Source organism: Herpailurus yagouaroundi, unplaced genomic scaffold (assembly GCF_014898765.1).
Source record: "Herpailurus yagouaroundi ecotype Mexico unplaced genomic scaffold, PumYag 530, whole genome shotgun sequence".
In the NCBI taxonomy this organism is placed as follows: Eukaryota; Metazoa; Chordata; class Mammalia; order Carnivora; family Felidae; genus Herpailurus; species Herpailurus yagouaroundi.
The window spans coordinates 3,067,177-3,088,392 of NW_024412747.1; the positions used below are offsets into that span (position 1 = coordinate 3,067,177).

Below are 21,216 nucleotides of genomic sequence, written 5' to 3' on the forward strand. Positions count from 1 at the left end.
AGCATCTCTTCACTTCCTCAAGGCACAAGGTGTTCAGAACATTAATTCTGGCTGATAGCAGGAAAAAATATTATGCCTGGGTAATTTTTTTTTAATGTATTCCCAAGAGACAATTAATATAAAGGGCTACATTTGCATCAGGACTTGGTTCCAAATACACTAAGTATAAAGAGCCTTAAAATTTAAGTCTTGTAAGGGGCACCTGGGTGGCTCAGTCGGTGGAGCGTCCGACTTTGGCTCAGGTCACAATCTCACTGTTCACGAGTTCAAGCCCCACGTCGGGCTCTGTGCTGACAGCTTGGACCTGGAGGCTGTTTCGGATTCTGTGTCTCCCTCTCTCCCTGCCTCTGCCTGCTCCTCTCTCAAAAGTAAATAAACATTTAAAAAGTTTTTAAAAATTAACTCTTATAAAAAGGCAAATCCTTGACATAAAAATGAGTCACTTTCCCTCTAAAAAAAAAAAAAAAGGCAAATCCCATTGCAAATGGCAGACACACACTGATTTCTCAGACTTTCATATGCCTGCAAGCCTACACCAAAACGACCACAGTAGTCCTGTCTTACTCACCTCTGTATCACCCACAGAACCCAACACCCAGCAGGCATACCTGGAGTCACACAGAGAGGACTAGCACTTATTTGAATTTTCAACACTTGAAATGGTGACAATTCCAGTCATAAATAAGCTGGAAGCTCAACAGTACCAAACGCTGCTTTTTTTTTTTTTTTTAATGTTTATTTATTTTGAGAGAGAGAAAGAGCAAGCAGGGGAGGGGCAGAGAGAGAAAGGGAGAGAGAATCCCAAGAAGGTTCTGTGCCTGACTCAGGGCTGGAACTCACCAACCATAAGATCATGACCTGAGCTGATATCAAGAGTCAGGCACTGGGGCGCCTGGGTGGCGCAGTCGGTTAAGCGCCCGACTTCAGCCAGGTCACGATCTCACGGTCCGTGAGTTCGAGCCCCGCGTCGGGCTCTGGGCTGATGGCTCGGAGCCTGGAGCCTGTTTCCGATTCTGTGTCTCCCTCTCTCTCTGCCCCTCCCCCGTTCATGCTCTGTCTCTCTCTGTCCCAAAAATAAAATAAACGTTGAAAAAATAAATAAATAAATAAATAAATAAAAGAGTCAGGCGCTTAACCGACTGAGCCACCCAGGTGCCCCCAAAGTACTGTTTTTAACTTGAATCCCAGGGATACTCAGAAATACACATTTAATTACTCAAAGACAAAGTAAGTGGGGAAAAAAGAAGAAGTCTTCTTCCACTGATGATTCACTGCCCACCCCCCCCCCCCAAGTTCTGTCAGCAAGCAGCGTTCAGGGGGTCTCTTCTACCCAAAGTTAGGATGTCTGGCAATCTCAAATTGGGGGGTAGGGTAGCCTACGAACAACTCAAGGGGGGCTGTCACTATCAGAGTCCTTTAAGGACCTGGTGGGAAAGCAGAAAAAATGCTGTCAGAAATACCTGACGTGGGACACCACGTAAAAAAAATAGTTACAAACAGAGAGGGAGGGAGGCAAACCGTAAGAGACTCTTTAAATACAGAGATCAGCCTGAGGGTTGATGGGGGGTTGGGGGAGAGGGGAAAATGGGGGATGGGCATTGAGGGGGGGCACTTGTTGGGAGGAGCACTGGGTGTTGTATATAAGTGATGAATCAAGGGAATCTACCCCCAAAACCAAGGGCAACTGTATACACTGTATGTTAGCCAACTGGACAATAAATTATATTTAAAAAATTAAAATAAAATAAAATGCTGGTGTAAGTGATACACTTATAAGTGGGGGTCTTTGCTCTGTGCTCCTGACAGGTGGCTGGAACATACTAGCACTCAGTATTTGCTCAATAGGATCTCATTTGCCAGACTTTCTGGGACAGTTAGTAAAGACGAAAGCAGTCAGATTTTTTTTTTTTTTTTACTGAAAAAATAAAAAAGACTGAGGAGTTTAAAATCTGTTATCTGTTCAAGTTCCAGGTTTTTAAAAAATTATCGTGTCAAATTTCATTACGGAATCCTTAAATGTTAAAAGAGACTCTGTAACCTTGCCAAAAAAAGAAGGGAAAAAAAAAAAAAAACGCTTGTAAAAAATAAAAGACAACCTCATGGCTGAGGGTATCCGAAAATAGAATCAGGCTAATGGATGATCCTTTAAGTGGGTAGGTTAAAGATGGCTCTCCCAGCACTTGGAAAGATAGTTCCACCCAGGTCTGGTTTTCATCAGAAATTCTGAACCGTGAATTTTGGGCTTCAGTCACCAGGCTCCTAAGACTGACTTCCATTTAGGTCCTGGGCTGTTCAGAATACAGAAAGAAAGGTTCTGTAAAGCCCTAAGGCTGCTAACAGGAAAAAAAAAAAAAAATGGTTTTTAGGTTTTTTTCACAAAGCCAAATCTAGCCCAGACTGATTCCGGCTTGAGGAATGGCCTCTCCAGTATATGGACTCTCCTCCACAACTCTCAGAAAAGGACGGGACAGATTAAAGTTACGAATTTGGAAAGGGGTAAGGACAACTAATAAGGCTACTTTGTATCGGGAAAAGTCTAGGCTTCAATAGGAAACCCGTGCCTTGTCTACAGCACCCCTCCTATGCTATTGTCCAACTCCTAAATCATAGATAAAGGAGAGCAATCAAATTATTCTTGCCTATAGACAAGAAAGGCCTTTTGTTCTGTACAGGGACCATCCTCCTTCCTCCCATAGAAAAACGTCTCCTGCCCTGTGGACGTTCATCTCGCTATTCCTAACCTATAAATGTGTCTCTTCTTTGGATTTTCTCTTGAACTGCTCGTTAACTCCTCTTCATTTTTCTTTAATGAGTTAAATAACATCTTTAACATGCATTCACTTCTATGTTTGTGTGAGAGTCACGCTTTTTACCTTTATTTAAGAATTGTCTTTTCACACTTCAGGCTTTAGGGTCCATTTTCTAAAGACAGGTCAACCCTCAAACACGCTAAAATTTCGTTATTCCGATCAAAATGTTATTGATTTCAGTGAAGACAAGAATGATCTGCGGAATCGAAGTCTATCATTTGCTGATCTTAAGTGACGGTATGCTTCCCTTGTCCTGTGAAAATGACAACTGTCCTAAGTCTCAGCTTACTGGATTCCTTTTCCATGTCAAAGCCTCCATTTAAAGTCTAATACGTGTCCCCATGTTCCCTCTCATACGAATCACCATAAATAATACTAAATTTGGGTTGAATTATTTAGCACGTTTCCCTGTTTCATAAAGATCTTACATTTATCTAGAAGCTAAAGTATTTCCATCTGTTAATTTCCTCCCTGCTCAAGAAAATTTCCCACAAACATTTTATCACCACTTACAGGAGTCTTTATTACTCATGCTCTTGATTTTCATTTCTCAGCTACAGTTACTCATCTCTACATTCCTATTATCGGCAAAGTACGTAAAGTAACAAGCAAGAACATCAGACATGTCTCTGCTCCGATTCTCCGTGTTTTGAAACAAAAAAAAAATTGTTTTGAATTTTTTGGAAACAAAATTTTTATATAAAAATTTATAAAACTTATTTTTAAAACCTTTTATTTAAAAAAAAAGTCCTAGCTCTTCTAAAGGACCGTTAGTAAATGATCTTGGTGAAACTCCCCCGTTTTAACTGTTGAATGGAAAAAGGCAGAGGTTAGAAATACGCAGATTCTACCCAAACTATTATAGGGCTGGAAGCATGTGTTAAACTAATCAGATCAAGTATCTTCAATATCAGAGTCTCAGTCATTCTTGCTCTAAAAGGTTTTTTGTTTTTTGGTTTTTTTGTGTTTTTTTTGTTTTTTAAATAAAGGAGGTGGGGGTAAGCTCAAAGAACCACATGAAAGCTCTCAGGTGCCTGGTCAGCCAAGACCGAGCAACTCCCGGGCCAGGAGCCTGACTTAGCCACTGGCTGGGAGTTCTCTGGGGTCACACCTGCCTCCCCCAAGCTGGCATGAGCTATGTGGAGAATTCCTTTGAGGACTTTCTGGTAAGCAAGCATCTACAGCTCCCAACAAACAGCCTTACATATGATTGATCCTGAGCTATGCTTCCCAAAATAGCTTGTTCCCTTGCAGCCTGGGTAATTATGTGCAAGATGTGGCTCAGTGACAGGGCAAACCCAACTGTTGCTTGGTTTTAGGCAACAGCAACATTTATTATACTTTTATTATTCTGTTCCTGAGGATGAATGCAAGGCTTTTCTTTAGAAAAGCAAACTGAGGGGCGCCTGGGTGGCACAGTCGGTTAAGCGTCCGACTTCAGCCAGGTCACGATCTCGCAGTCCGTGAGTTCGAGCCCCGCGTCGGGCTCTGGGCTGATGGCTCAGAGCCTGGAGCCTGTTTCTGATTCTGTGTCTCCCTCTCTCTCTGCCCCTCCCCCGTTCATGCTCTGTCTCTCTCTGTCCCAAAAATAAATAAATGTTGAAAAAAAAATTAAAAAAAAAAAAAGAAAAGCAAACTGATGTTTCCCTCCTCAGCCCATCCGGGGAACTGAAGAAACAGTTCACCATAATGTTACTACTTTCAGGGACCCAAATAAATGGCTGCCTCATAAGGGATTAAAGTGCTCATTTAGAACGAAACAGCTCTCCGTAAGACACCACATGCTCTTCATTGGTGTTTTGGGCCAGAGCTCAGTCCTAAACCAGAAACAGTCCCCATCAGGTACGTCTACAGGATTCCTCTCCACACGGGGAAACCTCTGGTTAGCAGAAGGGGTAAAAACAGGGGAGCCGACCATTTCCAAAGTTCCTGCTCACTCCGTCCTGAGGGAACCAGGCTCCGATTTCCTCCTTCAAAAAGTTCTTGCCTAGGTCTCATGCTGAGTGGACAGCGTTCACAAAAGTATACGATGAAGCCTCCATATCGTGAGCCATTTCAGACAATTACATACTATGATACAAAATTCATAAACATATGCTTCCATACTATAGCATAAAGTGTTCTAGTAGACGATATGGCAAAATGTTAACACCAGTTTTCTCTAGATTGTGACTTTTAAAAATTTCTTATCCATATTTTCTGTAGGGAACGTGTATGACTTATGCAGAAATGTATCTTAAAAAAGGAACTCGGGGAAGTATATACAACGTGTTAGCCTAGATTCTTTGGTCTTCATCCTGGTTATCTGTAATTACGTTAAGCTAGCTTTACTTCATTAATCCTCCAGATTTCTCCCTGAAAAAGAAAAACTGCCTAAATTGCATATAATTAAGCAACCCCAGATTTCTGAAGTTAACCAATGGAGGGCTCCTCCAGGATTTTTTTTTTTTAAGTTTCACATTAAAATCCCTATTTCGACATCACATTTCAAAACCCTAATGGAGAAGGTACGTGCTGTCCAAGTTCTAGGATCGCAGAACAGAAATCCTTTGGAGTCCATAATATCCAGTTACCCAGATGCCAGTCACAGCAATACAACCCACTGTCACACACCAGGTATTTCTGACAGGATTTTTCCGGCCTCCTTACCAAGTCCTTAAAGGACTCCACCAGTGACAGCCCCACCTGTGTCTGATTATAGAAACACGGGAATTTTTACAGGAAGCATGATTTTATCACACAGTAAATGTACTTATTATCATTGCTGCACTCCCAGAGTTTACATATATATATATATATATACACACACACACACACACACATATATATGTATGTTTTCAAATATAAACATAAATATATAAAACTTAAATTGTCTGAAGAACAAAGCTAGATAGAATTTGACTTTGGTGACCGTGCTACCTATTTAAATAACGTGTGACCCTTCGTTTTTCAGACTCACAAAATAAGCATTCTTAAAGCACAGCATATATTAATATCAAACTGTCTGAAGTGTGAATCTACACAGTATTGATGAAACCATAAAGATAACATATCAAATACCAAAAGCACACGGTGGCATGCATTTCAGAGGGGAGCCTGACCCACCGTGGGGGGTCGGTGGCCCCATGTCCCTCCACACACAGGGCTCCACCCCCATGGCTCTGCAAGGCTTGGCCTTCTAAAAGATACATGAATTAAAAGATTTGGAAATTACTAGACTCTGGTATTTAAATCTGTTCAAAACGTAAGAAATCTCACTTCGCCAATATCTGCATTTTTTAAAGTTCAGAAATAGGCCCGTATTTTGAGAAAAGGCATTGCTATCCTATATATACATTACTTGGGTCTCAACGTTATTTTAATGCTCTGAGGTTGCTATGTGTATGTCCTCGGAACACAGGGACCTCAGAGTTTGCGTCTAGCCTGGACCACTTCTGAGAGTCCGAGGAAACGTGGTTATTGCCACAGCCCCCAGTGGGACCTTTCTGGGCAGACTTGGATGTGGGCTTCCTACCTCTTACTCCACCTTTTCGTCAAATCCCTTCATGAAGAACAGAGGCCCTGAGAAATGAACACCACGTCATACACCTTAAATTTATACAATGTTGTTATGTTTAAATTGTACTGTATTTATTTTAATTATATTTTTTATTTTTTTAAATTTACATCCAAATTAGTTAGCATACAGTGCAACAATTTCAGGAGTAGATTCCTTAGTGCCCCTTACCCATTTAGCCCATCCCCCTCCAATAACCTTCAGTTTGTTCTCCATATTTATAGGAGTCTCTTCTGTTTTGTCCCCCTGCCTGTTTTTATATTATTTTTGCCTCCCTTCCCTTATGTTCATCTGTTTTCTCTTAAAGTCCTCATATGAGTGAAGTCATAGGATTTTTGTCTTTCTCTGACTAATTTCACTTAGCATAATACCCTCCAGTTCCATCCACGTAGTTGCAAATGGCAAGATTTCGTTCTTTTTGATTGCCGAGTAATACTCCATTGTATATATATACCACATCTTCTTTATCCATTCATCCATCGATGGACATTTGGGCTGTTTCCACACTTTGGCTATTGCTGATAGTGCTGCTATAAACATGGGGGTGCATGTGTGCCTTCGAAACAGCACACCTGTATCCCTTGGATAAATACTTAGTAGTGCGATTGTTGGGTCATAGGGTAGTTCTATTTTTAATTTTTTGAGGAACCTCCATACTGTTTTCCAGAGTGGCTGCACCAGCTTGCATTCCCATGTTATGTTAATTATATCTCAGTAAAGCTGGCGGGGGGGGGGGGATAAAAAAAAAAAAAAAGTGTGTTTTTGCACAGAGTGTGGTGGCCGGGGAGTTGGCATGCTGGGGGCCCCCCCCCCCCCCCCCCCCCATCACTTCCAGGAGTCCCCTAGATATACACACATGTAAGCAGGCAAGGGCCTGATCTAGGTCTAAATAAAATCCCCGGAAGCAGTCTTGGCAAGACTGCCCCTAAAAATAACCTTTCCCCAAGAACCCTTTAAATGTCTCTTCTCTCCTTCCTCCGGCTGTACTCTGGGGGTGGTGGAGGAAATAAAGACACAGATGTATCAAATTCAGCATCCTCAGACATCTTCCCCACCTCCTGTCTCTGATCTAAGCTCACCGTCCAACGCGGTGAAAGCAGAGGTCATACGAACTAAGAGGGAACTAGACCAATAACCCTGAAAGAGGTTATAGGGTCACTTTATCGGATCAGTTTGCAGCAGGAGGCGAGAGAGACTCCTTACACACAGCACACACCCTATCAGTACAGACACACGGGCACAAACTCGTAGCAGTGAACCATTCACATTTACAGGATGCTAAGAGGCTTTGCTTCTGCCCAAAATGCCTCACACCATGCCAGCCTCTCCTCTTGTCAGCCTGAAATCTATGCTGAGGGTTCTTCCTGGAATTAGACAACGGGATTATCATCTAGAAAGGTTACCTTTAAAATGCAGGTGATGTCTGGAAAGGCAGGTCTTGGGAATCTTTCATTTAAAGGAAGAAGGTGAGGGGCGCCTGGGTGGCACAGTCGGTTAAGTGTCCAACTTGGTTTCGGCTCAGGCCATGATCTCACGGTTCATGGGTTCAAACCCCACATCAGTCTCCATCCTGAAAAGTGCGAAGCCTGCTTGGGATTCTGTCTTCCTCTCTCTCTGCCCCGCTCCCCCTCACTCTCTCTGTCCCTCGAAATAAATAAATAAACTTAATATATGTGCTGCCGAAGCGAGCACATAAATAAATAAACTTAAAAAAAAAAAGATTAAAGGGAGCAGGTGACAAATGGCCTCCTTCGAAGTTCTGCTTTGTGCTGACATCTTTCAAAAATTTTTTACAGAATAAAACACTTGTTGAACATAAAAACTGTTTCCCTTTTAGAGGTGGACATCCCTGGTAACCATTTCACAATGTATGCATATATCAAAACATCCTGTACACTTTAAATATCTATAATTTTTATCTGTCAATCAATTACACCTCCATAAAGCTGGGGGGGGGGGGAAAGAATCAGACATCCCCTATCCACGAAACAGGTTTTCCTTGGCCAGTTGGGTTCAGAAGGATTCACTATATTCTGCATTCTCCCTGCTTTTGTGTATGTTTGAAACTTTCCATAATGTGAAGTTAAAGAAAAGCAGAATTCTTTTAATTTTTTTTAAATTAATCTTTTTTTTTTTTTTTTTTTTTTGAGAGAGAGAGAGAGAACAAGCCAGGAAGGGGCAAAGAGAGGAGAGAATCCCAAGCAGGCCCCCCACTGTCAGCATAGAGCCCAATACAGGGCTCAAACTCAAACTGAGATAATGACCTGAGCCTAAACCAAGAGTCAGATGCTTAACCAAATGAGCCACCCAAGAGCCCCAGCAATTTTTTTTTAATATAAAGAGAGTCCTTGGCACTGCGACGTCACGTTCATGCTGAATCCTGGTGGGACCCAAATCTTAGAGAGTGTTCCTGCACTAAGACAGCACGCCTGCACGGGGAGAACTGATCTGTGCTCTTGCCTCCTGGAGTCTCGTTGGCTGGTTCCAAAAGAGAGCTGACTCGAGTTCTTAGGCATCATGAACTCTGGCTTCTTTTGGAACTGAGTCAGACCAGCAGTTAACTCCAAAGGGATGCCCTTAATGGCATGTCCTACTAAACTCCATCTGAGAGGGTTTTGTTAGCTTTCCCTGTGGTGCCTTTTCTCCTCCTGTAGGTATCTCTGTTGGACGAAGCAATTGCTACACAGCCTGACCTGGAGAAAAACCCTTGAATGACAGTATTTACCATGCCCTAAAACTCAGTTCTCTCATTTCATCAGACGCTCCCAGTTGTACACATTGTGGAACGAAAAATTCACAGGCACACACAGCCTTCCACAAAGGCAACAGGTTATTGGTAAGTGAGAAATTAGGAATACAGAATCCCAGGATTCTACTCAGAGTTGTAGGTGATAAGTCTGAGTACAAAGCAATTGAAAAACCCCAGAAAACGATTAGTAGTTCAAAGCACAGCCTTCAGAGTTAAGCAGCATGGCTCTAAAACTCAGCTCCGTCCCTGGTGGACCAGAATATGCCATAAAATATCAGCATCTCTGCATTTGATAAAGCTCTCATTGTGAGACAGGACTGTATCTTTGTAATCTAGAATTCTGTGTGTGTGTTTTCTGGCTACACTTCCCCACCCTCAACAACCCTTGGACAAGTCACTTAACCTCCCTGGCTGAAAAAAAGGAGAATAATAATACTCCGTTCTCAAGGTTGTTGTGAAGATTTAATAAAATAATATCTATGGTTGAAACAGCACCTAGTAATTCTCAATAAATAACTGCTCTGCCCTGCACAGTGAATAGTTTGGGATACTAAGGATAACAGACCAAATCCCTTCCCCACCCTTTTTCTTAATCTTTCACATACTAAAGTATCACTTTTACTGTCTTGGAATTCTTTTTGTTTTGGTGTTATACTGAAAACAAATTTTTTTTTGTAAATATTCTTCTGTTTCAAAATTTAACAGAATAAATCGAAGTATGCGATAAAATAATCAGCCACTTCCTATTTCATACATTTCCAATAATAGGATAGAAATTACACAGTTTGCAAAATGTAAAAAGCATGCCTTGCCTTTTTCCAACAAATCTCTCCCCACATCCCAGCCCAATCTGACGCTCACCCTCTCATCCCTGCCTCCTCTCAAAAATGTGTTTCAAAATAGAAAAATATTATCCTCTGTGGGTGACCTCTAAACTGATTACAATTCTGAATACACCCATCATCATTTTCTTGACCAATACTCTCCCAACCCCAAATACTAATAATATTTTCTAAAATCCTTAAGACCAAATATCTAAATGAGGGCAACAATTCATTCCACTCCCTTAATTATATAAATGGTAACAAAGAAAAAAAGGAAACCTATCTGGGGGTTAAATTCTACCTTTAGTAGAAGATGAAACAAATTCTACTGTCTTCAGCAATCCTCATGACATTTTAGTATAGTCTTCCTCAGGAAAGCCTACCACTGGCCATTTCAACTGCAGTAAGCGTTTCATGCCACAGACCTGAGCACATCACCATAAATAATTTCTTACAGCTTTTCACCTCCTTTGAAAGCATAACTCAGCTCATCGGCTAAAAGATATCCCATCCCACGGTGCCAAATCCCTGCGTTTCTCTTCCAGCAACTAAATCAATTCAAATGCCACATTCAGACTGGCGAAGCTCCATTGGAATACCAAGGTGAGATTTCTCCAGGAAGAAAATCAAAGACGTTGTGACAGTTCAAGTTGTTCCAAGTCCTCTGATGTGTCCCCATTTTCATGCAGAGGAGCAATGCTCCCAGGTGCAGGCAATGACACTGCTTCCTCTAGAGCCCTCTTTTTTTTTTTTTTTTTTTAATGTTTGTTTATTTTTTGAGAGAGAGAAAGACAGAGTGTGAGTCGGGGAGGGGCAGAGAGAGAGGGAGACACAGAATCCAAAGCAGGCTCCAGGCTCTGAGCTATCAGCACAGAGCCCATCACGGGGCTCAAACCCACAAACCATGAGATGGTGACCTGAGCTAAAGTCGGATGCTTAACAGATTGAGCCACCCAGGTACCCCTCATCTAGAGTCCTCTTGTCTTCTCTGGATTTCTCCCATGTTCCCCTCCCCATAGTTTCAACCATTGCCTATGAGCAGATAACTGCTACACCTAAACCTCCAGGCTTGACCTTTCTCCTTAATATTTCCATTGAATATAAAGCTCTTGATCCAAACCTCCCATTTTTACCTTCTATGAAACCCAATGATCTCTTTACTTCCCTAAATGAACACCAAAGGCATTAGAGATAAGGCCAGAAATGATTAGAATTCAGTTTTATGGTTTGGCTATTGCATGGTATTGGTCAAGGATCTCAAATACAACAGGACATAGTGGTAACATAGTTTTAGTGGGTTGAACAGAAGAAATTGCAATTTTTGGAAGTCGAAGTGGTCAATGTCGAGAATTTCATACGTTCATCCTAATACGTGTAAAATGCCTCAAAATTCTAATAAAGAGCAATGACATTATGTAACTTCTAAATAATTATTTTCATGGAGCAGTGGCTCAGTAGGTTAAACGTCCAATTCTTGGCTCAGGTCATGATCTCATGGTTCATGAGATTGAGCCCCGTGTCAAGCTCTGTGCTGACAGCCTGGAGTCTGCTTGGGATTCTCTCTCTCGCTCTCTCAAAATAAATAAATAAACTTTAATAAATAAATATTATTTTCACATCTTATTTGACCATCATGAAATAACTTAAAGATTCCTTATGACTGTAAAAGGTAGGATTTCTTGGTTGGCCAGTCTCAATTATAATTGTCTATATAAGACTCAATCACAGGTTCATATTCAATATAGGTCTCATTTGCCCCAAATAAGTGTATATTCACCTCTTTGTCCATTTGGTCCTCACGATCACTAAAAAAGGAGATTTTTCCAAGACATCATGCCTTGTAATGAAAAGGTTGTCACAGATACTATTAAGAATCTATTTATAATGTATAACGATTCCTGGGGATTATAACTAACAAATTTACCTGCTAGCAAAAAGAAACAAACAAAGCAAGACAACCCAAAGTCATGCTAGCGTCTTAGTCTTGAACTTGGCCTGTCCTTTCCAGGACACATATATTCTTCAGAATCACCCACGTCTATTCTCTCTTATCCAGTTCTACTGGGAAGTATAGCACATTTTCCAAAAAAAATTGGTTTTACCACAAAAACACACATTTAAATTATACTTATCTGAATCATAAGTGAATTTGTAATTTTCTTTATTAAGTGGGTAAAGATTTTCAATCTGGAAAATAAAACTGGTCATTTCAAATCAAATTTAGGTTACCAGAAACTTTGTTCATTAAGATGGTGACACATTATACTTTAAATAAATCTGCATGTATGAAAGTTTAATTTCAAAACTCTCTAAATTCCAATTATTTTTAAATTAAGCAGCTTGTCTTTGAAGGCTCAATCTTAGACTAAGGATTAAGTCAGACAACTCCATCATGTTGAGGACTTGAGAAAAACACTTTAAGAAAATATTTTTTTTAACAGTTATTTTTGAGAGACAGAGCACGAACGGGGGAGGGGCAGAAGGCGAGAGGGAGACACAGAATCTGAAGCAGGCTCCAGGCTCTGAGCTGTCAGCATAGAGCCCCATGGAGGGCTTGAACTCATGAACTGTGAGATCATGACCTGAGCCGAAGTCGGATGCTTAACTAAGTCACCCACGAGCCCCAAGAAAATATTTTTTAATTTTTTTTTTTTCAACGTTTATTTATTTTTGGGACAGAGAGAGACAGAGCATGAACGGGGGAGGGGCAGAGAGAGAGGGAGACACAGAATCGGAAACAGGCTCCAGGCTCTGAGCCATCAGCCCAGAGCCTGACGCGGGGCTCGAACTCACGGACCGCGAGATCGTGACCTGGCTGAAGTCGGACGCTTAACCGACTGCGCCACCCAGGCGCCCCAAGAAAATATTTTTTAAAAGCACTAGACAGTAAGCATGATTTGGAGTTAATACATAGATAGCTCAAGGAGTTATAAAGACTGCAAAACTAGGTTGTTAATTATTACATTTAAAAATTTTAATTGTACTAAATGCCTTTTGGAAATAGAACTCATAACTTTTTTCATTCCGCAAATGAGTTCCGAGTCTGAGCAGGCTCAGTGCAGGGCTCCGGGAACCAGAGGGTGTCTGCCCACAGCCCTCAGAGGGAGGCCAAAACACTACCAGGTGACCCATGTTCTAGAAGGCTAGCCTCCTGGAGGAGGGGCCTGATGGAGGAGGAAATCTAGAATGAGCAGAGGACGGACGTAGGGGCTGGGTATAAGACAAAGGGGTGAATACCACTTTGCGGGGTTGGACCTTGAACCTGTGGGGGAGAAATGGAATAGTAGACAGAGGCTAGGTGAGACCTGGCCTCACAAACCACTGCATGGGGTCTAAATTCTCTCCTGATGGCAATTAAAAAAAAACACAGAGGAACTTTAAGCAGGAAATACCATGACCAGGCTTGTGTTCTATAAAGATCATTCCTGCCAGGATCATGGAGAAAAGCCTGCAGAGAAGCAAGAGCTATGGGAGGGTGACAGCACAGGAGGCCACCACCCTAATCGAGGCAGGAAACACAGAAGCTCTGAAGACCTTAACGTATATAACAGGAGGAAGGGGCAGGGTCCAGAGGACTTCAGCAGATGGGCTCCACCAGAGTTGACAGGGAGGGAGGCACCAAGGATAACTCCTAGGATCCCGCCTGGGTGACACGGAGGAAGATGTTTCCGTTCACCATGACAGGAAACCACCCAGGTGGGACATTCAGGAAATATTCTCTCCTTTCTTTCACCAGCCTAGTGGAATGGGGTGTCCTTCCTGTGCGCTTCGCACTGACCTTTCTGTCTCTTGAACTGGGCTGTAAGTTCCTTAAGGCCTAAGGTGGTGTCAACTCAATTCTCTATCCCTGGGCACGAAAAACGTCCAACGAATGAAAGAAAGAATGACCATGCCTGTGGTCCGTTTAGATTTTGCTCTTCAGTAGGGCTGCAGGTAAAAAAAAAACAAAAAAGCAAAGAACGTTTCCGATCTGGAAAATTGCGGGGAGGGGGACAGGTGCGTGCCCCCAGATGTGCGTTTGTGTAGAAAATGTTCCCCCAGACTTCTTTGGAAAGACCAATCCCTTGCGCTCAAGATTTTCCTTCCTTTGGAATTTGTCTAGCACAGCAGTTAGCAAACGCTCCCCCTAATCTTTGCTCTCTGTTCTTTCTGGAAGAATTAGTACCGTTCCCAGGGAAACAGCGGTACAATTCTGACTGTCCTCCAACGTATTCCGTACCGACTCCTCTGCTCATCATGGTGGCTCCCCCGCCCACTCGGGGACTGTGCCTTTTCTGTAGGTGTCTCCCAGCTGCAGCCACTGACTGCAGCTTTCTGACAGCTTTCTGAAGCCACGTTCATTAAGTTTCCCAGCTAAGAATTATATCCGTCCTCCCACACCCTTGTAGAATCTTCTTTTGAGTTCAAGTTTCTTCCCCAGCGTCTCGGGGAGGGTCTGAAGACAAAAAGTGACTTTTCTGCCTTACCACTCGAACCAAGTGTGTATTTAGAACAACCGTCCCTCCGGGGTCAGAGGTGTCTTGGTGCTCATACTAGATTCTGCCTTTCCACGCCTACCCATCGGCATCCTTCTCTGGACATCAGAGGCCCCTTAGAACTCCAGCCCTCCCTTCAAGTGATGGATGGCCTCGGGAACACATGACTTGTCCCACAGCCCTGGAGCTCACCCCCCTGCCCTGGATGACATGTCCTGTAAATATGCCACTTTCTATCTCCTGGCAGGTAAACCGATTCTCCTCATCAGTTTGCTTGTTCCTTGTCAATACCATGGTCTTGACTTTCCAGTCCAGGAGCTCTGACGGCGGGATCATGTCTGCTTAACTGGATTTATACAGCAGCCTCCCGTGGAACAGCACAGGGCCATTTAATACTTCTATAATCCCTCCTGACCACTCTCAAATTGATGCCTTCCTCACCATTTCTCCTACCAGCCCCTAGATCTAAACCTGGCCACTCTACCCTGCAGGTCCCATCTCAGGCTTCTGCCTGGGTCTCCTGGCCTCAGGTCCTCCTGCATCCGATTCATTCCACAAACAGTCGGCTTCTTCAAGCACGGCCCCTTGGAGCTCCATCACCTGCAGCCTGGGTCCCCTGTAAGCTGGCCCTCTCTCTCTTCTCTCTGAAGTTCAACCTGCATCCTGAGCTTTAGCTAAGCCTGTCTCCTCCTGCTCCCTCAAGTACATCAGAAGCAGCAGACGCATCCAAGAATATGGAGCTGGGTGTCCTAGGCTGGCCACATTGGCCACTTTCTCCTTTCAGGCTCTCACTCTCTAAGCTTGTTCCCTTAGCCCTTTGTCAGAGGGTGGTGAGGGGGATCCAGGAAATAAAAGGGTGAGGGTGCTTTCATAGCACGAAAGGGTGACTGGCCACTCAGCCGATATTTAGTTACTACTTAAATTATGGCCTGGCCCAAGTCCTACTCCTTTACAAAGCTACTTCCTCATTATTCTCACCCACGATGACTTTCCTGATTTGACCTCCCATAATTTTTGTTCTTTACACAACGAGCGCTGGCACTTAAGGTTAAACAACGTCTTATTTTCTAAGTGTTCAAGTGTGTAAATCCACTCTTTAAAAGTACACCAAGGGGCGCCTGGGTGGCTCAGTTGGTTAAGCGTCCGACTTTGGCTCAGGTCATGATCTCGTGGTCTGTGAGTTCGAGCCCCGAGTCAGGCTCTGTGCTGACAGCTCAGAGCCTGGAGCCTGCTTCAGATTCTTTGTCTCCCTCTCTCTTTGCCCCTCCCTTACACCCTCATTCTCTCTCAAAATAAACGAATAAACTTTTAAAAAATGTGTATCAGGGGAGGGGGATGATGGGAAGTTAGGGTTTAGTGGGCACAGAGTTTCAGTTTGGGATGATGGAAAAGTTCAGATGGATGGGGATGATGGCTGCATGGCCATGTGAATGTATTAATGTCACTGAATCGTACCCCTAAAAATGGTTAAGGGGCGCCTGAGTCGCTTAGTCAGTTAAGTAACCAACTTTAGCTCAGGTCGTGACCTCATGGTTCCTGAGTTCGAGCCCCATGTCAGGCTCTGTGCTGACAGCTCAGAGCCTGGAGCCTGCTTTGGATTCTGTCTCTCTCTCTCTATCTCTCTCTCTCTCTGCTCCTCCCCCATGTGTGCTCTGTCTCTCTCTGTCTCCCTCTCTCAAAAATAACCACTAAAAAAACATTTTAACGGTTAAAATGGTAAATTTTGTATTATATATATTTCTCCGCAATAAAAAAAACAAAAGTACAGTAAAGTCACTAAGGAACAAATCTGTGCTTCATTGTCCCCTAGCAGTCCAAGTGTAGACCTACTGCACAGCTAACCACCATTACACCAGTTGCTAAAACAAATATTTGCCACATGAAGGTAATAACATTTGAATATGTATAGTGTCTAAAGCCCCTTCAACGTAAACTGATGTAACCACTGGATCTTGAAAAGCATGACGAGGTGAGAAAGGTCTCACGTCTTTATTTTCTAGGTAAAGAAACAGAAACTTGAAGGCTTAGGGACTTGATCGCGGTCGGAGAGTACCAGGGAGCACTGGGATTCCTCTAGATCTCATCAATCTGAGAAAGTTCACAAGCGTTTCATTAACCATTCACCTTGTTGGAACACACAGTGCCTTTTCTCCAGGGAAATAATCAGGCAGAGGCAGACTGCAACACGCAGCGGGGAACAGCCTTCACCTTGTGCCCTTAACCAGCAGCTGCTCTCCTCAGAACACAGAACTCTCAGGTCCCTGGGCTCTCTGTTTAACCTGGACCCTGAGGGCAGCTGCTCCCACACATGTCCGTCCATGCTGCCTGAGCTGACACGGCGACACTTTGGCCTGGACGGCAGACTTGCTCCAGGGTGAATGGTGAATCGGACCCTCAAATTATAGACATGCAAAACAACTTGACTTTCTCTCCAGAATGATTAAAACCAGTGAGAGTTCCGAATACAGAATAAATGAGCCACTCTCTTATTCTCCCAACGACTGGTACAAAAGTTTATCCGTCCTCTAGCCATAAACAAATTAAGGATGGAGGGACCCTTTATACTTCAAAACACATAGTCATTTCCTTAAAAGGCCTGTGCGAGGCTCCCAGAGTGAAGGACAGCGCCCCAAGCTCACAGAGATAGCACACATATTCAGCATTGCTGTTCTCACAAGTCACCTCCTGATTAGGCTTCCGTTGAACTGAAGGTTGAATGTGTTCCTTGGTTCCAAGAGAAGCTTGCTTCTAAATACCAAAGCTCTAGGAGTTTCAAAAGTCCACTGAAGACAGCCTAACTTACATGACTATGTATATCCCTACCCCTGTTACTAAACACCCCTGAAAGAGAAATGCCTTCAAAATGCCCGCACATACTTCTGCTAAATTCAGTGTCTTCTAAATTGCCTCTTTTTGGAAAAAACACCACACTTCCTCAAAAAAATTGAAAATGGAACTACCGCATGATCCAGAAATTTCATTTCTGGGTATAAAACCAGCAAAATTGAAAGCAGGGTCATGAAAAGGTATTTGTACACCCATGTTTATGCCAGCATTATTCACAAGAGACAAAAGCAGGCCAAGTGTCCACCTGCGGATAAGTAAACAAAACGTGGAGGATACATACAGCGGAATATCAGTCAGCCTTAGAAAGGAAGGAAATTCTGACACAGCCCGTAACACGGGTGAACCTTGTGAACATTATGCTAGGTGAAATGAGCCAGACTCAAAAGGACAAATACTGTTATGATTCTACCTATATGAGGTCCCTAGCGGAGTTAAATTCTTAGAGACAGAAAGTAGACCAGTGGTTGCCAGGGGCTGGGAAGAGGGGAGAATGCAAACTTATTCTTTAATGGGTATCCAGAGTTTAGTCTTGGAAGACGAAACGAGTTCAGAAGATTGGTTGCATAACACAACAATGTGGATATGCTTAACTCCGATGAACTGCACACTGAAACATGCTTAAGATGGTCAATTTTATGTTTCTTACCAAAATTTGTAAAAATAAAAAAAAAAAAGAAAAAAACAAGCACTCTACTTATGTTAAGTCCTTCTGTAGCAAAGAATTCCACACCAGGGAGCAAGGATTACCACAGCCCATGAGACTCTCTGAACCGTGGATATAATTAGGCACCGCATCCATTATAACGCTACACACGTCATCGTGTGTTACCAGCATCTGTTGACAGATCTCATACCCAGCATATCACTGAAATGGCAAGTGTGGAGAAGGTAGCCCACAATAGAAACAATGGCATTTTACCCTTGTCCTGTTCCAACAGTTTGTCTCATACGACATAAATAGAGGCCACGCTCTGGCTACACTGAGCTCACAGCTCGATATTATTTTATTGACCTGAGTAGGTTCTATACCAAAAGTAGAAACAGAGTTCTCTTCTGGATCTGTCCAGACCTGTGTCCTAATGCAGTGGATTCCCCACTCACACCCGCAAGATCTGTGTGTGAGCTCAGATTTAGCTTAAAAATAAAAATAAAAATAAATTCTCACTTTAAACTTAGCATTCTTTTGAATTGGGATCAGGAAGTATAATAATGTATGTCAAGGGCTATCCAATTATCATATTATATTCATGCAGGTATCCCAAACTTAAAACAAAAATTACAACAATGCCATTATATCAAAAAATATTGTGAATGCATTAAAAAAAATATGACAGGAGATATATGTCAATGTGGCTTTTGGAAACTGACATCAGCTCTATCCAAAACTAAAAAACAAAAGCAGAAACCATTGTGATCAGACTATTATTCCTAAAAATGATGGGCAGACTATCTGCCCCATTCCTTAGCTATTTACTGTTTCCCATACAAAAAAAAAAAAAAAAAAAAAAAAAAACAACCAAAAAAACCCAAAAACCCATGACCATGAAAATGTACCAATCAAAACTTTGGGGAAATTTTTTAAAGAGAAACACTCATACTAAAAATTAAAGTCACTTTTGAACTTCTGTTTGACAATGCATCACCTAGTCCAGATGACACGTTCATAATCCATGTGTTTTCCCTCACAATGTCATTTAAAAATTGTAGAAGATTTGAAATGTTATTTTCCTTTATATTTATCACTTCCAATTCTCTGGTTTCCAAGAAAGTGGGGATAGTGGAAGTCTTAGGAAACTAACGTGGAGGGTGAAATATAGCCAAATTTGAGGTTTAAAGTAGTAACAGTAAATGTATTTTTACCAGAGAGGGTAGACAACCAAAGAGGAATCTTGATATAAAAACAATGCTTGGCTATTTGACAATTATCCAAATAGGGAGAGATCCTTCCAGGAGAGATCCTTCGCTAACACTGCTCACTGGGAGAGAAAGTACAGATGTACGTGTTTCCCACGGTCGTACACTAATTCACCAAGTAATACAGCACACTCACTCACAGTGGCAGCTACACTTCCTATGCACACATATGGTCAACAGAGGTTATTCACGTCAAAGCAGGTCCTTAGAAGGGAAATCCACTTTGCTCCACCCCCAGAAAAATAGGGGAGGAGGGAGTGTAGGGCACTTTGCTTTTGTCATGACACTGTCATCATAAAGTTGGGTTCGCAGGTCTGCGATGGCATGCCTGACCCCACCAGGCTCTGTGCCCAGTCAAACAGGAGGTGGGGGATCAAGAAGAAACCTTGAAATAGTGGAATATTCCACTGGGCCCCCACAGCGCCAACCAAGTTGGGCCGGGAGCTTTCAGAGTTGGCTGACTCCCTCGTCCCTGTGTGCTTACCTCAATGAACCACAAATAGAGCGTGAAATAATTATTACTTCATTGGTGAATGTCTAGTGTCCACACAGCATCCCTCTCTTAGGAGCCCCAAACACTTAAGAAATGATTTGCAAATCTACTCTTCGGGCAGCCCTGTGACTATCCCATTGACGCTGATGTTCACTTGACATTTTTATTTGAGGAGAGATGGGCTGGGGGCAAATGAACACAGTGGTGCAGGTTAGTATAACTCTTGCGGCGAATAACTCTTGCGGCGAAGGTCACAGACTCCAGGGATCGGGAGCAGACCGACCTGAGACTTTCAGGTTCTGGTCTGACACTGGTTAAAGCAGAAACACACACACTGTTCCCCTTTTAACGTTTTTCGTTTTGTGACTCTTCAGTTACTTACACACGCGCGCGCGCACACACACACACACACACACACACACACTCGCGCGCGCGCGCACACACGCAGGGCGCCCGGGTTCGTGCCCGTCCCTGGACGTGTTCTCCTTCCTCACGGGGCACGCGGGCTACGATGACACGGGACAACACAACACCTCCACCACGCGCCCACTCGCAGGTGCACGCAGTGGGCGAGCCCGCGGGGGGACCGGGACACACGGACGCGCGGGCCGAGCCCGCAGACGGCGGGCACGGGGCCCTTGCTGACCTTCCTCTGCTGCTTCTCCCAGGCCGGGTCGAGGAGCAGGTCGCGGTCCCACTCCTCCTCCTGGATCATGTACTCGTCATCTTCGTAGACGTAGTTGTACTGCACGCCGGGCTCTATCTGGTTCATGGCGCTCGGGGGGCCGGGGCTGCGGCGGGGCGCGCACGGACTGACGGACCGACTGACGGACGGGCGGGCGGGCGGAGACGCGGCGGGGCCGGCGGGCGCGCGGAGCTCGGCAGAGGCGCGGGCGGCGGACTGGCGGGCGCGGGGTGACCTTCGCGCGGCTCCTCTCGGGGCGGCACGCCTAGACGCTGGGTCGCGGGCGAAGCACCAGCTCGAGCCGCGAGCGGCTGCCGCGCCGCTTAATACCCGCGCCGCCCGTCACGTGGCCGCCGGGCCGCGCCCCCGCCCCGCCCTCCGCCCGCCCCCGCCCCTGCCCCCGCCCCCGCTGCGCCGAGCACGTGCTGGCGGGCTGGGACGGGGGGCGGCTGGGGGTCCCCGATCGCGCGGCTGCAGCAAACCTCCTTGGCCGCGAGCGGAGCCTGCACGCACCAGCCCACGCCTCCCACTTACCCTTCTGCCTGGAGGCGGGCTCGGTTGCGGGCGCCTGAGCCGGTAACGGGGCGGAGGGGAGGAGGGGTGGGTGTACGCGGGCCCGGGCCGGGGGCACCCATGGTCGGGATCCCTGACCACCTCCAACGCATCCAAGTTTTCCATGTATCATTTGCATATTCACGTTTTCCACGTATTTCCATAGATAACACGCACATACACGCCTGAAAAGTAAAGTTTAAAAGCTACAGCTACAGAATCCCCTCGTTTTCTTCCACCCGCCCTCACCTGGGGGAAATCAAGGCAGGGGACTTGGATCAACCGTGTTAAAATGTCAGGAACCGAACCAA

The 21,216-nt window shown here is 44.2% G+C and overlaps 1 protein-coding gene across 2 annotated transcripts in view; it reads right to left on the reverse strand.

The window, feature by feature from the left end:
* Window positions 1–20,540, reverse strand: part of ACTN2 (actinin alpha 2) — a 74,382-nt gene extending 53,842 nt beyond the window's left edge. The window contains exon 1 of one of the 2 annotated variants that reach the window (XM_040464963.1): window positions 20,315–20,540. In XM_040464963.1, the coding sequence (XP_040320897.1) occupies window positions 20,315–20,440 (126 nt within the window). In that variant the 5' untranslated portion in view covers window positions 20,441–20,540. The remainder of the gene's footprint in view (window positions 1–20,314) is intronic. The other variant, XM_040464962.1, reaches the window with a different exon arrangement.
* Window positions 20,541–21,216: the final 676 nt, after the last annotated feature.